Source organism: Leptosomus discolor, chromosome 19, assembly GCF_034619465.1.
Source record: "Leptosomus discolor isolate bLepDis1 chromosome 19, bLepDis1.hap2, whole genome shotgun sequence".
In the NCBI taxonomy this organism is placed as follows: domain Eukaryota; kingdom Metazoa; phylum Chordata; class Aves; order Leptosomiformes; family Leptosomidae; genus Leptosomus; species Leptosomus discolor.
The window spans coordinates 11,339,923-11,360,867 of NC_141409.1; the positions used below are offsets into that span (position 1 = coordinate 11,339,923).

At 46.7% G+C, this 20,945-nt stretch overlaps 1 protein-coding gene across 1 annotated transcript in view; it reads left to right on the forward strand.

Moving 5' to 3' along the window:
* Positions 1-1,160: 1,160 nt before the first annotated feature.
* The window catches only part of CCDC187 (coiled-coil domain containing 187), a 42,462-nt gene continuing 22,677 nt past the window's right edge, over positions 1,161-20,945 (forward strand). Inside the window, exons 1-12 of the mRNA XM_086475826.1 lie at positions 1,161-1,203; positions 1,942-1,985; positions 2,784-2,877; positions 4,006-4,075; positions 4,509-5,125; positions 7,049-7,147; positions 10,285-10,413; positions 11,158-11,909; positions 12,260-12,351; positions 12,833-13,506; positions 14,329-14,428; positions 19,034-19,229. Coding sequence (XP_086331952.1) covers positions 1,161-1,203; positions 1,942-1,985; positions 2,784-2,877; positions 4,006-4,075; positions 4,509-5,125; positions 7,049-7,147; positions 10,285-10,413; positions 11,158-11,909; positions 12,260-12,351; positions 12,833-13,506; positions 14,329-14,428; positions 19,034-19,229 — 2,910 coding nt within the window. The remainder of the gene's footprint in view (positions 1,204-1,941; positions 1,986-2,783; positions 2,878-4,005; positions 4,076-4,508; positions 5,126-7,048; positions 7,148-10,284; positions 10,414-11,157; positions 11,910-12,259; positions 12,352-12,832; positions 13,507-14,328; positions 14,429-19,033; positions 19,230-20,945) is intronic.

Sequence of the window (20,945 nt, forward strand, 5' to 3'; positions counted from 1 at the left end):
TGCTGTGCCGTGAGGAAAGGTGCCCTGTGACGGGGGCATCAGACAGGTCTAGTTTCTCCCCCTGCTCTGGCACCATATTCTCTCTCCATCCCAGAGCTGCAGAGCTGCTTCCACTTGGGCTCAGGTCGGTCACCCTGCTCCTCCGCTGCCCTGCCCTCTCCTCTTCAGCCATCCAGCCCTGGGAGCGGTCATCGCCGGGATGCCAGACTCCCTGGAAAGGATGTAAGGGCTCTGTCAAGAAAGCTGCTGGCATCTTGCCACATGTTTGCAAGCTGAGATCAGCCTTCGGGCTCCTCTTGTTGCTGTTTGTTTTCTCCTCTGTTCCTAACAGCCTCTCCTTGCGCTGTCGCTACTGTTGCCCTGCGCAGAGGGGCTCAAACAAAGGTGTGGCGACGGTTGATGGCTGGCTGGGCTGGTGGGACTCCTCTGGAGGTCCTCCCGTGCCTCCCAGCACTCATGGGCAGGGCAGGGACCGACCTGGTCCTTGTCTCGGAGGAACTCCCGTGTTCCCAGCTGGTGCCACGGAGCTGGTGGCTGCGGATGGCTCAGCCCAGGGAAGGAGCAGCGACTGGGATGTTCAGTGCTGAGATCTTTCGCACATCTCTCTTTGGAAGTGGCTTCTGGGATTAGCCACTGCAGAAAGACTGCAGCCCTCCCGCAGATCACCTCTAAAGTGCTTCTCTAGGTACTTTTGCACAGCTCCTAAGCAGAGACTTTGTTCTATGCATGGGTGAGGCTTCAAAAGGTAAGTGTTAACCGGGCAGTAACAGGGGGACATAGGAGGGAGCTGACTTTCTTGGCTCTCTGATCCCACAGTCATTGCCTCAAGTGAGTGCATTAGACTCCCGAGCTCCCAGGGCAGCTCTTCAGGGCACACTGACCCAGAGCAGGACATTTGCCAACTGTGTCATATCGCTGCCTCGCCCCGAGACTCCCTCACAAGGCTGAGAAGATGAATAATAACAGGTAACATTTGCAAACACCACAGAAATGTAAACGATGAGGGTCTTTATGGGCAGTCAGCAATTACAGACGAGAAAAAAAATACGTAGGCATAGAAATGATCTAGGCTGTTCTCAAAGGGCAGCAATGACTAGTCCTTTTGCCTGGTTATTTCAGACATGGATATCAACTAAGCAGAGCTCTAGCACAGCTGAAAGATGGAGAACAGTTTTGCATCTGGAGAATCAGATCCTCTAGCTGGTACGTAGGTAATGACCTTCCGTTTTCCTCTGTACGGTCGTAGCAGAGACTTGGATAACTTTATTTCAAATCAAGGATTTATCACTTACTGGAAGACTTTAGAGCTTAGTTTAATCTGGATTGCATGACTTCAGGCACAATGGAGCAAATATTTTGAAGTTTGGAGAGCGTTGGACAGTATCGTAACTGTGCTTGTAGCTCTTACAGCAACACCAAAGCTCCCCATTTCATGCTGCTTTCTAACAGAAACCTGCTTTATGAATCATCCTCAGCCTGAAGTCATCAAGACTCAATTACTGTTGCATTAAGTTCACGCTAGGAGCTTCTCTCTGCCTGATGCATTGCTTTGTTTTTTCTGTGAAAAGGCACGAGCCATTCTCACTCTCACAATTAATCCTACATGGGAGTTTTTTGTAAGTAACTATTACCAAATAGCACTAAACTGGGAAATTCAGCTCAGTCTTCCTTAAATACATGCAAAACTACCAGCTAATACCAGTGAGGATTTTGCTGAAGAAGCACTAACATAGCTCAAAGAGCACTAGCTCTGATGGCACTAAGCACGCCTGGAAAACAAGCCGTATATAAAAGCACTCCAGACAACTTTTCAGGAGCAGTTCTGTGTTTCAGCCACCAGCTCTACAATCTATTCTGGCTTGGGCGTGAGGCAAAATTATCTGTAGTGAAGACACACGTGAAGAGAAGCTAAAACATGTCTTTCATCTCTTGCTTCTGCAGATGTGGCCTTGGCTTGGAAGAGTCTTCAGAAAGCCAAAGCAGTGGTACGTGCGGTTCAGGGAACACTTGTTGTCACACACCTTTATCGTTCTCTGTCAGCTACCTGTGCGCTGCCTCCACAGAGTTTTCTTTCATGGAAATAATGCAATTGAAAGCGGTGTAAACACGCCGTTTCGTTTGTTCTTTTGCAATGAACATACGATCTCTTTAATCATTTGCTAAACGACAAAAAGAGGGTAAGGAGAGAAGCAAGGACTCTTAGCAAATTTCACAACACTCTTCAGAATTAATGGCAAGAACAGACAAAGGTTTGCCCTGCTTGTGGCTGAAGCCCTGAGCAGAATAAGAGCTGACACTCACTGAGTCAAGACATCCTCTGAAACCTCATTGTCTTACTGTCCTCTTAGTAGGAAACGTAATGAACCGCCTCCACAATCATAACAATGAACGCGTAATACTGTCCAAACGCATTCAGCGCTGCTTGCACAGGCAAGGCCTGACACTAGTATCACACCGTTGAAGCTGCTGTTGGCCGGGGTTACTTCCAGCTCCTGCTGTATTTAAAAACATCAGAGCAGCTCCGGTAAAAATCTGAAGCACACACACATGCGAAGTGTAAACAATGGAGAGAGGCGATTTCATCTCTTATCTTCCCAGTCAAGTGCGTTCTTTCCAACTGTAGGAAATACCACATGGAACATGCTCAGACATGCCAGTATTTACAGAGTAACTAGGAGCTGCAAAATTAATCAGAGAAGCAGTGTATGCCAGCAAAAGGCTACCACGGGGAAAAAAAAAAAAACATATGTCTCCCTTCAAAAGAAAAATCTGCCTTTTCACAGCTACAAAGGATTGAAAACAAATTTGATCATCAAACGTGGAGTTGTGCCAAATCACAGGCAGCCAGAAGAAAGCTTTGGCATGAAAAAAGCTTTGGTGAGTTCTGAGTTACTGGGAAACTGCTGAGGCAGGGGGACTGCTTTGGTGCTGGAGGGATGGGAAGGTGATAAGAGATACTGAAAGGCCCTCTTTGTAGAGGAAAGTGTCTATTTTCATCAGCTTTCTACTAATGTTCCCAGGAGGATATCACAATGCACAAGGAGTCACACCTTGCTGGAGACAGTTCAGGCAAAAGATGCAGCATTAATGCTCACCGGCTACAGCAATGTAAAAGCTGCTCGTGCTTGTCCTCTGAGGGTTTTTTTTCCCCTAGAGATAACTGAAGGGATGTAAACGCAGCATTTTGTTTGTTTACTTTTGCAAGAAATACATAATGTGTTTAAAATCATCTCTAAAAGACAAAGTGGGATAACGAAAAAAGCAGGAAATTTAACCAAATTCTAGAAGATGCTTGAAAACTAATGGCAAGAACAGACTTGCCATTTTTGTCGCATCTGCTGGGTATTTGGTTTTGAGACGACTTATTGGCTAGGAACAGTTTAAGCTGCCAGCCTTTAATATTTAGGGATGCTATTCCTTCCCTGAGCAGCTGAGCTTTGTACCATGCCCGTGGAGAAGGCTCACTGCCTGGGCCTCGCTCTTGGTAGCAAGGAGAGCAAGAGAGGTGTGCTGAGTTGATCTGTTCGAAGCTTTGCTGGAGCTTGTGGTTTTGCATGTGAGTCTTTTCTCTTGCTCCCAAGCCGTTCGCACAAAGGAAGGAAAGACGAGATGAATGTTTGTCACTGGGTTTAAATGACAGGGGCATGTCGTGGCCTGGTGAAGCACACTTTAACATCGTGTTATGGTTCTCAAGGAGCTGGGACACAGGGTGCTAAAGGGAGCATGAGTTTCTGTGCAAGCCAGTAACCAAATACTCAGCCTGCCCTGCAGACCTGGGTGGCATGGAGACAGTGTACACAGAGATTTTTACACCAAAGAGCAAACCCTCACTTTCCTGTCCCAGAACTGCCGTGCTGGCAGGCTCATTACCAAGGACGAACAAAATTGTACCCAGGAATCCAAAGGGCCAGATTTGGTTGGGGAATAGTCCCCAGTAAAAGGAACTGGTTTCATTTAATGGTTAAGGAACCTTTTTGACATTGACATAATTTTGCTATGCTGTAGACGGTGAGAGGAACAGAGATGAAGCAGCTTTGAATGAGGAACAGAGCAATGAGATTCGTCCAGCCTGCAGGTAAGTAATAATGTACAGCGCTTGGTGGATAAAGAGGCAATGACACGCATAGAAGGATCTCAAGTTCTGGGATGCGGGACTTCAGAAAAAAGTTTAGCATCTTACTATTTACTAGAAAAAAAAGAAAAAGCCACCAAACCATTTCACCCTCGGAAATGCTGATCCACAAGTCAATGCCCTGACATCAGTTCTCTGTGTTCGTCTATCGGCCCCTGCTTGTAGGAACTCTTATCAGACCACGCTTCGCTTTGCACTTTCCCAATACTGTATTTGTTTGCCAAACTGCTGGTAACTGGCAAAATGCTGATCCTGTGGAGACAGAGATCACCATCAGAGCATGTTGTAGAAACTCAGCTGTCATTCATATTAGCAGCCTATTGAACAATTTAATGACACACCCTACATATTCAGTCTTGGTTTTCTTTTTCTTGAGAAAGGGAAACTGTGCTGCTCTCTCCCCTGCTTGGCCACAGACCTTCAGTTTCCTTGAGAGCCCTACTGTGAGCTCTGCCCCAACCGGAATGACCCCGCTGTCCCCCAGGGGAGGCTCAGCACCTTGCAGCCCTGCCAGGAGGGAGGCTGCGGATGGCGAAGGCACAGCTGGGACATGGTCTCCTACAAAAAGCCCAAGAAGGGACCATTTCAGGGAGCAGGCAGATTCCAGAGGTTGCACAGTACAAGAGGAAAAATCTCCCTGCTCTCTGCATCACCCACCTCGCTCCCCTGCTGAAAGCAGTCTGTTCTCAGCTGTCCCACGTGGCAGCCGGAGCAACGCTCCCGTGCCTACGGCTGTCCTGCTCCCTACCTACCTCCTCTCATCAGCCAGCAAGCCCAGGGATCAGAAGCTGGAAGAGCTGTGGAAAAAATCACCTCGAAAAAAGTTAGAGCAACTCAAGAAGAGAATCCAGGAGCAGAAGCAAAAGCAGCAAGCAGCATCTCAGGAGCAGAAGTGTCTGATGTCTGCCTGTGCTGAAGAGCCACTGCAAAAAAGGGCCCTGAAGAGAAAGGTGTGCAAAGTGGTGTCTGCTCCTCCTGCTCCGCTTTACAGAGGTCAGTAGTAGTCTGGCATCTACAGAGGTCAGTAGTAGTCTGGCATCTACAGAGAAAGGCTGAAATTGTGTATTACCTAGAAGGGCTTTGGCACAGCTGGAAAACTGACCACACAGCTTCCACCCCACACTCTGGTTTATGTTGGGCAGCAACCATGTTCATGTGATAAAATCATTTACCCCTGGAGCCCTTGGGGGAGCTATAAACCTCCCTGTGCTATAGGCATCAGCCTGCTTACTGAGTTCGCTTCTCTGCTGGATTTATTCCCCAGCATGCACAAATTTATAAGTTTCTTTCCACAAACTAGTAGAGAATTTGCAGGACGTATGTTCTTTTCTCCCCTTTCCTCCCACATTGTTCCTTTTGCCACATATAAAGCATGAAATGAGAAACAGCAGCACAGTAGCGCAGAGAGGCATCACAGGTACTTAGAGCAGGAATTGTGCAGTTCATTCAGTGGAACTAGTGTGGATCTGAAAGCAAATATTATTAGACTTGCTTATCCTGCTTTGCTGCTAAATTTGGTTCTGAAGAACCATCCATCTCCAGCTGCCACTTTAGTTTAGCGTGATGTAAGGTCTCAGATCGCTGTGAGTAACGCACGGACTTGAGAGCAAGGACTGCCTACAGCTAGCCCCGTTAGCCTGCCCGCTTGGCAATCTTTTCAGCCAACAGGGGATTACTGAGGGTATATTAGACTAGAGAAGACGAGCTGAAAAGCTGTACATAATAAATCTTATTGCCATAATAGCATTAGCGTTAATTTATTGGGCACTATGATCCCTGTCACACACCACCAGCTTCCACGGGCGTTTCCCTCAGATTTGCTCCAAATCACCGTTTACAGTGCTGTACAGAAGTATCTTATGGTGCTCCCCTTGGGTCTGTGGGAGCACCCGTCCGTGCTGCCATCGCCTCCCCCTTTCAGCTGAAGCAGGCGGCGCTTTCGGTCACCGCTGCGCAGCGTTACCCCTCCTAATACCCAGGAGCCAAAGCCACAATCCCTGCTGAGCCTCTTTTGAACATTCTCAGGGGTAAGGCTAGTTTAGTTTGTTTTGAACCCGGGTCATTTTACATAACTGAGTTGGGGAACTACCAGACAAACAATTCAACTTGCAGAACAGAGGCTGAAGATTAACAGCTCCAGACGCTCGGTTCAGATGCAGCTTGTTCGGTTTGTCTGACTGTAGTCCACCACTGAAACAAGCGTGTCGCAGCTGCTTTGCCAGACATTGCCTCTGTCAGATACCTGCAGTCTGGCCTAGGAAGCCTGCTGCTGCTTTTCACACATGCAGGAGCTCAGTGCTATCAGGTACCAGCATCTGCACTGCTCCTTGTAGCCTGACAGCTTTCAGATTCATGCTTGTCTAGGTTTTACTGCTGTGAACCTGAGGTCTAATCTCTCCTTGCCTGATGAAGAGCACAGAATACCAGGCAGAGAAGAATTTACCACCCCTGAGCAAGGGAGGGATTATAGAAAACCCCCAAGATCCCAGGTTAGCAATGCTGTATCGTAACACCTTGTTACAGGCAACTTGCCCAAGCAAGTGGTGTTTGTGTACTCTGCAAAGAAAGGTTAGTCTGGATCTCCAGAGAGACACCAAGGGGAAAGGTGTCCCGCTGCAGCCGCTGGATGTGCCAGGGCTGTTTGCACAGTACACTGTTGTACGGGTAGACAGGGTCACGGATGTAACCTGAGGGATCCAGGCCAACGCTTGCTTTGCTGGGACACCTCCAGTACCACAAAAAACGGAGTCCTTGTTCGGTGACCAGTGTCATTACAGGCATTCCCACTTTTGTGTTCCAAGTGAACGGGACTGGGTTTGGTTTGTTGGTGGCAGCACTCATGTCCGAAGCTTGATTTTAGCTGCACGCTTTTTCTGGTTTGTTTTTGTTTGGTTGGTTTTCCCTTCCTGATTAAAGACCAAAGAGAGAGAAGCTCAACCCGAAGAATTCAAACGCAAAGCCAGAGGCAGCCTTCACCCAAGTCCTCTGTTCTGGAGACAGCAGTGACAGGTAAGAGTAAAGATGAAAATAATGAGAAGTTACACAAATTGATTGGCAAAACTACTGGAGGTCAGAGGCATCTGGGCACTCACCTGCCAAAATCTTTATCTGGTTATTAAAATAATACCAAAAATCATAGGATCTGCAGTCAAGGACCAAAGCCTAGTTACACCAAGCAGATAACAAAGAAAACCATGGAGGGAACAGACAAAAATTGACGTTTGCTCAAGGAAGCAGAAGATGACCACAAGCAGCACAAACCTTAATTTCTGTTTTAGCTGCTGGTAAGTCGTGCTGAGCCCCCCGGGACCGGGTATCAGACTGGCCACCTGATAACACTTTCTGTCACTGAATTGTGAGGTAAACTTTGGCAAGTCACTTCCACACGCCCTCCCTCAGGGTCTCCACGTGCAAAGGACTTGCCAAAGGCTCCGTGTCTGTGCTCACAGGCATTGCCCAAGAACCAGCCTTTGTTACCTCCCACAATTTGTCACGCCTTTGCCTGCAGCAGTTGAGTCCCAGACCTGCCAGCATTAAAAATCCTTAGAAATAAAAAATAAGCCATATGTTGTAGGTGGCGAGAGCTGTCTGTCACCTCTTCAGTTCTGTGTGCCCTAATGAATTAGGAGTGCCATCAAAAGACAGGGATTTCCTGGCCTGCAAAACAGGGACGGAATCAAAGTAGTGAAAAGTCGGATGAATTGGCCACAGCCTTACTACAAAGTCAACAGCAGGAACAGGAGTCCCAGTCACTAGTTCTCAGTTCCCTTTGACCAGTATGTTTAAGTCCAGATTTGAATTACTGGAGTAATTTTACCCATTTAACGCTGTTACTTTGCACTGGAAATAGTTGCATTCAGACTTTGTGGGGAGCAAGGTAAATCGTGGAAGTGCTATGGGCCCTGCTCACTCAAAGCAGTTGTATTTTACACCAGATACATAACTTGTGTGAAAAGGAAAGAAAAAAATCCAGGCTACCTAATACCGTGCAGATGAAATTATGAGTACAGCAGCATCATGTGCTCTGCTACCTAAGTACTATTTAAAATGCATGAAATATGTAATAATTTCATTCTCCCTCCTTTTTTTTTTGTTTTAATGGATTGTTTGAAAAATGGCTTGATCTTCCTCTGAGAGTGGGTCATAATAAGACCATGCCACATGAAGCATTCATCATTGTAACTGCCAGTGTCATGGTGTCTTTATTGGCTATTAGTTTCTGTCAGCGAAAGAGCCAAGGCAGGGCTACAAAGAGATGAATGAGGGGCAGGGGTCAGAGCCAGAGTACTCAGGAATTTGATGAATTACAAATTTGCTGTAGTTAACAAAAAATTAAGTCACAACAGCTATAAAATATTCATCTGTTCATAGGTAGAAAAAAAACCCAGAGGGTATTTAAATCAAAAGATTTCCTTCTAGCAAGTGTTTTCAAAAGAAATGCAGGCTGCTCTTGAACTTCAGCATAACAGTTTCTGTAGTTAATAAACACTGTGTAGACAAAAAAGATTTAATTGAAACTGGACAACATGGTGAAGTGAAGATTGTTGGATATAGATTAATTTGTCAGTTGCATTCAGAGAAACTAAGACAGAATAAAAATGAAAGCATGCTGCGTTTTTGCTACTGCTAAACTAGAAAACAAAGTGATACAGGAAGGAGTTTCATTAAAAACACTGGTGGATCTCAGCCATCCCGAGTCCAGCAGAGTTTGGGAATTCCATCCATGGTTCGTGCTGTCAAACACCGAACCGTGGGGATCCTGTACATAATTCCACTGAAGGCTTCCCAGGCAAGTCCATGTGATTATAGGAAGTGTCTTCAGCCCCACAGACAGCAAAGCTCTTCGTTGTCTGAAAAAGGTGATTTCTCTTGTAACAACCTAATCTGCACGATTGAGAGGAGCCTCCGGAGCATCTCAGTCGGCTGCGAGTGCAGCTGAGGTGCGGCCGTGACTCCAGCAGCGGCGGTGGTGCAGCCCAGGGCTGTTGGCTGGGAAGGTGTTGCCTTACAGCTGTTGACAAAGCAAAGGGGAGTCCCGGGACAACCCCGTTAACCAGCGTCTCCAAAAGTGCGTCGGGGCCAGCAGGGGATTCTCCGAGTCACACAGTCAGCTCAGCCTATAGACAAGTTTACTGAACAGAAGCTAGAAAAGCCTGACTCGGTCAGCTGACTGAGCACTGGACCACATTTTTGAACTGAGGCTGATGCCTACTGAAGAGTCAAACCTTTTCTTTAAAAAAAATCTTGAATATTTTCATTGGAGGACAATTTGGTGGGGAGGATTTCCATGCAAAAACCAAACAAGTCCCTGTTTATCACCTTCTGCTGGAGAAGTGCTTGCAATAAACACATAATTATGCCAGTGCAAGTATTGGCATGCTGTGAATGCAATCAGAAATTATGAAGTAAAACAGTGATAAATGTGGTCTATTATGTGACACCACACATTAAGCAAGAATAATTTGGTTTTGCTGCATACTGCGTTTATTTTTGCATTATACATTGTCCCTCATCCTGTATTGCTCATTGATTCTTCCACACTGCATCCTGCTGATTCTCGCCAGTTTAAAAATGAATTGTTTACTCAAGTGAGTGTGAAGTAATCACTAGGAAATTAAGATTTTTTTGTTATGCCCCTCCCTCTGGTTCTCAAATCTGCTGGTACCCAGCAAGTATCAGCTGTCTGCAGCTGCCACCACAGAAGGATGCTCTCAGATGCTCTCGGGTCAGTGTCCTGACCTCCTCTTAGTGTTCTTGAGGACTCTGGGAGCCAATGGTTTCTGAGTAAAACTTCAGAGAACTGTGTGAACATGCTACAAGTGTTAAACTACATTAATGCTAATGGTAAAGCCTTAGGAACTCCCTGAACCTTCATGCATTGCCCTCATCTGATTCATGAACCGTCTCTGTCAGTTGGTGACTAGACCCCAGCAAAGTGACAGCCTCCAAAGTTTAAGTGCTTTAAAAACTTCTCGTTACCAGAGTAGCATCACCTTTGTTTTCAACCTCCTCTGACTGAAACTTTTGAGATTTCCCCACGCCTTGGGTGAGATTCCTGGAAATCACCATTAAAAAGATTTATAATAGAGTTGTGATTTTCTTTCAAAGAATATGTGAGTGCTTAATATTTAAATACAAATCCTCTGTTTCAGGTGCGAAGCTCCCCGGTGCTTCTGCATGGAGAGAAGGTCAGAAGTTAGCTAGAAAGTTGCTCGGTCCACCTCCTACATTGCCAAATCTGAGGAGCACAGACGAAGAGCGGACCACAGCAAATACCTTTGGTACAGTTGCCTCTCTACTACAGTAGTTGTTTTGTCACACAAACAAAAAAGTGCATTAGAACTCACTGAAACAAAAGGTTTCAAGGACCTTCTGAGCACCTGTCTTTAATGACTCCTGCAATGACTCCCTCGTCAGGTTAACAACCACCCAGAACACTTACTAAAGCTGTTGTCCATGGTCAGCTGGCACAATGAATCCATTGTGGTTTTGAAGAGACAATGCAAATTCACTGTGACCTAAACATAAGACTTGTCTGGAGCATGGCACAGGTAATGTCTCCCCCGCAGAGAGACAGCATCAGCTCCACGGCCTGCACGTACTAGCACACGCTGCTTTTTTAGCTGGGGTGGTTTGCCAGACACAGCTGTAGAGCTTCCCTGGGTCTGCAGGTAGCTGAGGCTGGCCACTGAGCCTTCGTTGTGCTACCCTGACAAGCATAAGAGGTTTATGAGATAAAGGGCTTCAGTGCCCATATATATTAAATTGTTTGTACCAAAGGGCCACAAACTACACCTCACTTGTGCAACTGGCCACTGCAACTTCAAATTTCACCCTTACAGCTCTATCTTCTCCCGAGAACACTGCAGTATTTACAGCAGATGTACAAGCCTGGGCTACACATGCAAATAGTCCTCAGACCTACAGTGGGAGGCAGTTTTTGAGATGCACATGATTGATAGATACAGGAACTGATACATCTCTGAAGTAATAACACCACTGTTGTTTCCAAATGCTTTCCACAGAATCTGGTAGAGGATTTGTAGCAACGCCAGCGATGGAAAACAGCTCCAGAGAAAAGGGAAATGAACCTGTGGGGAAAAGCCCTGAATTCAAAAGCTGTGCGGTTCCCCCCAGCAAGCCTATTGAAAGGGGCAGCAATGCACCGACCAAGGACACAAACCAAATACTCAGGAACCTACACTTGCAAAGCCAGCATCAGGATGAACACCGACACACCAAGTTCCCAAAAGACACTGTGAAAGGAAAGGTAGAAGTTCTGCAGCAATACCCTGCAGGGCTCCATTCTCCTTCACCTGGACCTCAGGGCATAACTCCCTCTGCCTTCAGCAGGGAAAAGATACAGTCTTCATTAATGAAAGATGGAGCCAAGCCCCACACCTCAGGGAGCTGCAGCAGAGGAAAAAGGACATCTCCTCAGAGACAGAAAGGCTCAAGCAGCCCTGCACAGAAAAGGTCGGAGAAAGAAAACCTTAAACTCCCTTCAAAAAGGAGGGTAAACGTTAGAAAACCTCACCCCTACAGCCCTGAAATTGTCCAGGAATTTATGTCTCGAAAGAATGAAGAAAGAAAGAGAAAAAGCCTAGAAGAGAAAAAGTCCTTGGTGCAGGCCACAGAGATGAGAAATAAGAGATTGCAAGAAGTATACAGGAAACAGAGAGAAGCTATTGGAAAGAAAGCCTGTTCTGACCAGACATGCAATCTCATCGGGGAAACAGCTTCTGCAAAAGAAAGTCCTCAGAGTAAACCTGAGCAAGTAAGTCACGAAGGAGCGGCAAACTGCAAACCCTCCAATCTTGATCAGTGCAGCACCATGTAGAAGATTAAAATGCTTCATACAAATGCTTTCAAGTGTCGGGGAAAAAAAGTTTTATCTGGAAAAAGAGAGCAATTAACTGCTAATTATGGCAAGAATTGCTGGGCTTATTAGTAAGGCTGGAAGCCTTGACTTCAGGCCCAACAGCCTGCTTGAGCTACCAGGTTTGTTGTTTGGTGCATGCAATTTTCCAGTCACATGAACAAATTATTAAGTGGAACAAAAGCCAGCTATTATCCTCATGTTGCCCAGCTTTTTAGTGCTTGCACTAACGGTCACTTCTGTTTCAGGAGCAAACCAGTGGTGGAATCCTGGAGAGGAACGTCACAGCCCGGGTGGATAAATCATCCCATGTTCTATTAAGTAAAGATCACAGAGGCAGGTACTCGGACATGAAAAGCATCCTAGAAAGCCTCTCTCAGCACGCACTGCAGACCCTTCATAGTATTCGGTTGTAAACCATAAAAACCAAAGCAATGGACTAACGCGCTGTCATAGCTGACCTTAAAACCAGCCTCACTGCACCCTCGTCCAGAGAGGTTACAGAACCTGGAAGCATCTGGGAGTGGTTTTGAGCAGGGAAAGACACCTATGCTCTGGCTCTCCAGGTTGAGGCAGACTTTTCAGCCTACTTCTACGCTTTGTATTTTTAAATAATAATTATTCCTTGCCACCCCCAGGCTGATTCATCTCTGCATGTTAGCAGTTCATCTCCATCCTGAATCTCTCCTATGACAAGTGTATCTATAAGCAGGGAAATCTGTTTCTTTTGTGAAGCGCTTTAGTTGAACACACTGGGCTGTGCAGAAAGCTACTGTTACTGTGTCTTTACAGTGTGACATTTCTCCTTTTTATTTCAACAGGAATCAACTACTAGAAGCAGTTCAACCATATGAAAAAAGAGAGGCATTAGCTACTCCAGCACCACTGGAATCTGAATGCTGGTTTCTCAGTCCTCTGAAATATGAGGACTGGAGGGCCTGCTCTCCTCCAGCTCTGCATACACCTCCTCTGAGATTTTCCCTTCCTCAGAAAGGTGCAAAAGCTTACTTTAAGGATTCAACTTCTGGTCTTTCTCCATACAGAAGTAAACAGGATCGAGTGAAAGCCATACATAGTCTATCCAAGGAACTTGCTGAAAAGATTGAGATGGCAACTAAGAGACTGAATGCAGCAAGCTGGGTTAAAGACCCTGCTGACAAAACATTGACAACTTTGGACTTTCACAATGAGTCTTCTTCTGTCCCAGAGCCTGAGACACCCAAGGATGAGCAAGACAGGACAATGACTATACAAATGCTTCTGGATAGCCCAGATCCTGATGTGTTACATGTGTCATCAGACAGGGAACTTCATGGACTGGGCAGGATTAGCCTTGTCAGTAGCACTGAGGGAGCAACAGCCCTGGACGGACGGAAGGCAATACCCACTCCACTGCCTGGTGGGAGTGCTGCGAGCAAAGAATTACCCTGGATCCCTTGTAGCGCAGGACAGAGGGATCTCAACGCTGGGGAAGACCCGAGGAACACATGGAAAGGTAGATCACGTTGACACAATGCAACAATAAAGCTCAGATGCCATAGCCCAAGTCTTTCAAAGCTACAAAGCAATGTTTAAGCCTGATTTCCCCTTGGCTGTTGGAAGTGCCATGTCTTAGAAAGTTCCTGAGCAGCAGGTCTTCTAGGCTGTATCTGTACTGCTCAGAGGGAGCTGTCGCTGGAGCCTTGAGTGTTTGGAGGCTTGTTCTCAGCGCAGCTCACAAACCTAACACCCAGAAGAGTCACAGGCAGCCTCAGCAAGCAGCACAGGCAGCCTAGGGACCCTCCGGCAGCAGCGAGTACAAGCACCACTCCATACACTGTTCAGTATGTTTAGATCAGTGGGGCAGAACCATGAAATTCCAGCAAATGTCCTCAGATCAGAAGGTTGCCAGAATGTTAGTAGTGAGTGACTTTTCTTATATGCCTGTTTGGTTAACATTGGAAAGTCTGTCAGTCCCCCTGTGAGAGGAGAGATGGGACCAAAGTAGAGGCTGTCACATTAAGGAGTAATGACCTAACTTGAGTAATGATCCAATGACTTTCTTCTCCTCTCATTGCACCTGTGAAACTACACCTCTTAATTTTATCTGTGGCTTTGCCACTGATTTGGGACACATCAACTTCTGGTCCCTAGGCTTTCTCAGAAGTAAGAAAGGAACTATAAGCCTAACTGCATGTACTTAGAAATCTGTGGATAAGAGCTATATGGAAGTTAAGTGCTCACATATAAGTAGGCAGAGAATAGTTGCCAAAGCTTGGGCCATTTCATTTCTACAAAGAACATATTTATTAAATGCCCTCATTTGTCTTTTTAAAAGGTTTTCCTGTGAATAAGGGCTCCGAGGTGGACATAAACCTTTTGCACGAAAAGCCAATAACCAGCCCAGCCTCTCCATCTCACAGATTCCTTGCTAGAAGGTAAATAAATTTGGATATATTATTCTCTGCTAAACACACCACACACACAGGTAGTTAAATAAATAGCACCAATTCAGCACAGAGCCAGACTGCTTGTTACTCCTCACCCAGCGAGCTGCTGAGCAGGCAGATTTTGACACCAGACGTACCGAAAGAGAACCGCCTGTTTGCAGAGAGCCGGGAAATCAAGCGGAAAGGCTCAGCGGGGTTTTTTTGGAGAGGTGGCTCTCCCCGACAGGCATTTTGCCCTAGATGCCTCCTCCCAGCAGCGCGAGGAGGCCGGGAGCCATGGGGCGAGGTCTCTCCATGCACCTCTGCCTCCTCCCCCGCCACCCCTGTCCCTGCAGCAGGGGCAGCCCTGGGAGGAGGGGGGTCCCCTTGGGGAGAGCTGGGGCTGGGGAGGAAGCTGTGTACCCCCCCATATTTTAACATATGGCATCGGCAGGTGAATACGTTGATTATCTTTGGGAGTACCCAGTTAAATCTCCACTGATCTCCTTTTTGCAGGGGATTAAAGAGTGATTCAATCAACTGAATACTATAAATTCATTTTTAGTAATTGTTTTTACTCACTGCGCTCTGAAAGTGGGTGGAAAATTTTCTGATCGCTGGAGCTCTCCAGGTTGTGTGTAAGCGGAGCAACGCCTACTCACAAACATGAGGTGCCTTGAACCGTCCGCCTGGCAGAGCGTGCTGATTATTACGGAAAATAGGAAGTTTAGAAAAAAGGATTCCATTAACGCAGGGTGTTTTCAGTCAGCCTATGTTAATTAAATGTTTAATGCAGATGGCAGTTGATTGAGAACCCTGTGTGTGGCCTCAGAGAGCAAAGTCATATTTGTGTAACTGCCCTGGGTGGGTCATCCCTGGGGACAGGGAGGACCTTGAAGGGACCTGTTAGTTCAGACGCAGTCGCTAAGCGCAGCTCAGACCGTGCCACTGTCCAGCCACGGAGAAAGACAAAGGCGGAGTCCCCACAGGGGCTGTGCAGCCCTGCAGAGAGGTCTTCCCTCAGAGAATAAACCCCCTGAGCCCTAGAAGATGAAATACAACTTGGACAGGCATTACCAAAGGACATATGTGCAGCAAACCGGCCCCAACACGTCCCCAACTTCCCATTCAGAGCAAAGGACGAGGGGTCAGTGCTGCGGGAGCCCTGCCCAGGCGGGGCTCTGCCTAACGGGCAGTTCGTCAGCGCCTGGGCCCGAGCTGGCCCTGCCAACCTACCTGCAGTGAAACTGCAGAAAGCTCTCGTGGGAAAAAGAATGGGTTTGTTACCCGAGGGTGGCATGTAAGGCACAGCTGCTTTTTAAGATTGTTTACTTTGCACTGTAAAGCTGCAAACAAGAGGAAAATGAAAATTGGAGAGATAAGTCCAGACAGCTCAGCTTACCAAAGTTATGAGCAGTAATTACTGGAATTACTGAGAGTTAAAACCCTGTGCTTTGTGTGCAACAACCACGTTCATAAAGGTTGGGCTGATTTCTGCTCCGAGAGATCAGTTGCAAGGATTATGGAGCTGTTCTGTCACAGAAGATGGTAAATGTATAAAACATGAGCACTTGGCACTCAGAGCGTGCAGGGAAGAGGCAGAGCTGCGTACGCGCTGCACCTTAGAGAGCGCACCAGTCTGAAGGAAACGGTGGGGCCCATTACTCTTGTCTTGATGCCTGCGTGTTCATACGCAACTCTAATTCACAGTAATGGAAGGTAGGTGCAGAACCCCCGTGGGCCCCGAAGGGAATAGCCCCTCAGCTGTAATGGACAAGCATCAGGCAAAGTAGAAACAAGACAGATTGCACTGATCTCCTGAACAATGCAATTACTGAGAAAGCAAAGCTCCCGTGCGTTTGAGCAGTGGAGTCAAACAAAGTCCTCAGAGCATCACAGGAAAAAACCCACCAATGAAACCTCAAACAATAAATCACAACCCTATTGCAAGCGCTGTTTCAAAAGATGAGGAGAGCTACTTGCAGATAAAATACCCCTGTATTTAGAGATTCGAAGTGGAAAGTGTTGCTATGTTGTGAACAACTCCAGACTCATCTCCGTGTGGGTTGAGAGCTCCCTCTGATGCAGCAGTGGTGACAGTGAAGGGGAAGATACAAAGGAAAGACCACCCCATGTCTAACCCTTTCTTAGCTACTGGTAAAGTAGATAATACAAAGGTTCAGAGTAAAAGCATGCCTTTGAATTGTTCTCAGCTTTCATTTGCTTATGATCTAGATTCAAACGTTGCCCCTAGTCCTGAAGCCTGCACGCTCACTCATGGGAAGCAAGAGGATGAGAGTACTTCTCCACACACCAGTAAGGACAGTGGGAGGGTCCCATGATCTGGCTGTTCCTGAATTTGCTCTGCTATCAACCGATCCACATGCCTGCTGAGGGCATACAGCTGTGGTCTGACCAGATGAGAAAGCCCTGGGGAAAAGGAGCACCGGTGTGTTCAGGAGGTGACTGAGGTCATAATTTCTCCTGCTCCAGACACATTTGCTCTGTGAGTGCACAAACTCGGTGTGGGGGAGTGTCAGTAGGGAGTGAAGGAAGCCAGTGTCTTGACCAGCATATGGAACTTTACAGGACTGTACTAACAGGGGGGGATGGCCCTGGGTTCTTAGCCCAGGTAAATCCATGCCTGTCTAGCTCATCTCCAGCGCAGCTAGAGCTACGTTAGAAAATGGGATACTAAGAGCAGCTGAATTGGGTCTAGGCTCTGGCTTCTGCTGTTGCTACCAGCGATGGGTTACCAGTCTGCAGATGACTACAACAGATATTCTCTTCAAGAGTTCATCGAAACAAAGCCACCTGTTAAAAACTGACTGTTTGCCGGCCTCGTTCACAAATACAAAACACCCAGCGTTACAAAATCAGCGCTCTTGAACATGATCTTATCCACAGCCAGTTTCGACAGCACAGCTTTGTGTCGACGTGTTTAATCATAGCTGTGAAAACAGTGACTCACGTCCATGCGAGAAGTCCTGCAGGTGCCTCTTTCCATAAGAAATGTTCCCATTTCACGCACGGCTGCTCCGCCGTCCGCAGGGGTGGCTGGCGGAGATTTGTTGCTAATGCAAATGACTCACCGATGGGAATTCTCCAAACCACCAGGAAATGTGTATGCAACTGCATCCTTATTTTGCTTCAGTTACCTATAGAAGTGGCTTTCCGTTACATTTATGAGAGCCAAAAAGGTCACAACACTTTTGCCATAAGTTCAGTTTTGAATGTGCGCTGGGCAGCCTCATGGGCTGGGGCAGAGCGAGCAGCTGCCAGGCAGAGGCCTGATGTCCTGAGACAGTTAGATCACAGCTCTGCCTCCTCCTGCGGACCCAGTAATGCTTTCTCTTTAGCCGGTGCAAATCCAAAGATCCTCATCTGTGAATGGTGACGGTTCACGCCTGCTGCGGAGCTGGTTGTATCTGGAGGAGAGGGGTTGCTGGCCACTCCTGTGTAATCCCAGTGTTTTCTGTAGAATCTGCATTGATTTCCACTGATATTGGCAGTAGCCTTCCCAGGAAACAGGCAGGGTCGGATTTGGACCTTGGCATCGGTCTCTCCAAACAGAAGCAGGCATTTCTCAAGAGCCAAAGGAAACAATGACAGCGACTAAAAAACTACCGCGACGTGAACGCAGGGACCATACTCAGTGCATGTGCCCAACAAATATTAGAACTGCTTTTCAAGAAATCCCTGTTTCCTCTTCTCTTTCTCTCTTATCCACCTTTGCTCCCACTTTCTGAAGACTACACCCGGGACGTGTTAGTGGAAGCTGTTCTAATCGTTTTAGCAGTTTCTGGGTCATGAAAAACAAAGAAAAGCTTATTAACAAGGAAAATGAAATAAGATTTCCCTAAGCTGATTGCCGATAAAAAAAATATTCCACACTCATTTTTCAGTATAAAAAAAAACATCTGTCACCATTTCAACGTGTCTCAGTGTCCCTGCATGTGTTTCAGCTGAGGCTTGGTTAATAAATGCCCATTTTCACACCTTCCTTCTTAATCTTTTTAATGAAGCTCAGATAGTTACAAATCAAAACAAAGTAAAATCAGTTAGCAGAGATCTTCGTCAGGGCTGCGGGACTCGGTGCTGACATCGGTTTGAAATATTAAAGTATGTATGTCTATAGCAAATCTTAGTTGGGCCACAGCCACGCTCAGCACAAGCCCCAGAAGCCCTGGAACAGAGATCAGTACTTCGTGTTTCTAAAAAGGTTCCAGATAACTTTGCCAAGGTTCAGAGCTGGATTGCGCAACCGAGTCCTAACAATGGCACAGATTGTACAGTGCAGCCCTCACAAATTAAGCTTCAAAACTGCAAGGTTGTTGTTTCTATTTGCCACCAGCTTGAAAAATATCCAGCCCTTTCAGAGCAGTAATCAGAGCAGGTAAAGACAGGTGCTGCTAGCTTTCCTGACAACATCAAGGTACAAGAAAGGGGATTTTGTTCATTGGCAGGTATGACTTTTCAGTGAGTCTTTTGTTTCCACAATCTAATAAATGATAGCTTTGTTAAAGTGAAATCACCATTTTTTTAGTTCAAAAGATTGCTTATACACATGCACGATCTCAAAAACTCTGAGTAATTATTCTAACTTTGACACAGTCCACAGAGAGAACTCACAGCTGGGAGGAATCACTGCTGGTGTGAGACTATTCTGGAAGTCCCGAATCAAGAGGAAATCGCCAACCGGTCTCCCAGAGAGAGCCTGAGGACACCGGGCAGCCTCAGATTACAGCCCTCTCCCACCCTGAGCACTGGAGCTGAGACTCACGGCGGCTTTGAGCTGGACGTTGGTAAGGTGGCGCTTCCCAAAGTGTCAGAGCGCGGTGGTTGCCCAGTGCCCTCCCAGGCTACTCACACTATTGCAGCAGGAGTAGCCGCCCTTCATTGCAAGGGCATTCTTGCTAACAGCTCTGACTCGGACTGAAAAAGCTTCTAGGGTGCGGGGGAATGTAAATAGCTGGTTCGTGTTCCAAATTTCAAAGGCGAAGAAAATATAAAGAAATGTCCCCTCAACTTTCATGCCCTATTTCACAGCCACACCCCACGAAAGATCGCAATAGAAATGCTTGGCCTTTTCCAGGCAGCCCTGGGCTGTCTCACAGCTGTGAGTTCAGCAAAGCATCACCTCACAGGTTGCTCCTGTGCTGGGTGACACACGACAACAGCTACAAATGACTCCCGAGGGAACAAACCCTGTTCAGGTCAGACACGTTTTCAGCATCTTGCAGCTTCCTCAGAAGGTCTCAAGGAGCCTTGCAATTAATTCTTCATAATTACCACCTCAGAGAAGCGTGGGGGGTCTTAGACATCAAGGCACAGAACAGTTACAGGGGATAACGAAGGATGCAGGCTGACTGGAGAGGTCTGCTGAGGGATCCTGCAGGGCTGGCCAAGGCAAGGGTGGGGTGCAGGGCATCGCCGCTCCTGCTCAGAACAAATGTTTGCGCAGAGACAAGGGAAAGTTTGTGGCCGAAAGGGTTAAATGGCAAACAGTAGCATGCAGGCCGCTCTGTCTGAAGAGGTCTCTGCTCGCTTCCACCAAACAGTAGCAGATGGTGCATTGTTTTAAGGGCTTTTCTGAGACAAAAGAACAAGATCAGATAACCTTTCCTCAAAGAGGGTACTTACAAAAAGCCTTTCCTCTTATTAAGGATTCTTCATTGTTTTCCTCACAAAATTTTATACATAATATTGGATTTTGAGGTGGTGGAGAAGCCAGCATTGTTTGCTATGCTTCTCCCCACTCCCCAGGGACTAGGAGGGCATCTTACATGATTGGACAGTAAGTCTGTTGTCTGAAGTGTTTACCATAAGTGAAAGACATTGTATTATTTAATATTAACCACTAAGAGCCCCAATTCTGGAAGCTATCTGACAACAAGACCCTGCCATCCACTATTCACCACATGAACAATAGGAACTGCTGCCTGGTGTCTCTGCCAGGAGAAGCCTCTACCTTCTCTGAGCACTGGCAGGAGCTGACAGCGTTTGAGTGAGCTCGAGCCCAAGGTTTGACTGTGAGCCAGCAGTTCCACTACGGGCCATGTTGCTGCAGATGAGGCACAGACCTGTCATTCTGACGACAATGTGGTTTTGAAATATGGGTCACAAGTGGATCTGTTCACCACTCGTCCCAGGAAAAGGGCATTCAGACGCAAGGCTCTATTGTCCGCTAGAATGCACCACACCAGCAGCGGATTCTGTTCTCTTTCCCAGAACACAGAAGTCACTGTGCACATGCAGCATAATGACGTGCAATTACACAACTGCTGCAAAGCAGAAATGTTTACCTTTAAGAGACACGCATCACCTAACCGCTAATTGCTGCGCCAAAGACATGGACAGCTTTCTGTAGCATAGTTGGCAAAACAACAACTTTCATTTTCAAACGTAATAAAGCAGAGTAGAAGAAGGAGATACCCACAAACTATTTATAACTATTTACTGCCTGGAGTAAGACAGTGAACCTGTCCTGAATTTTCTTTTTAAACACAGCCAGTATAAAATCCAG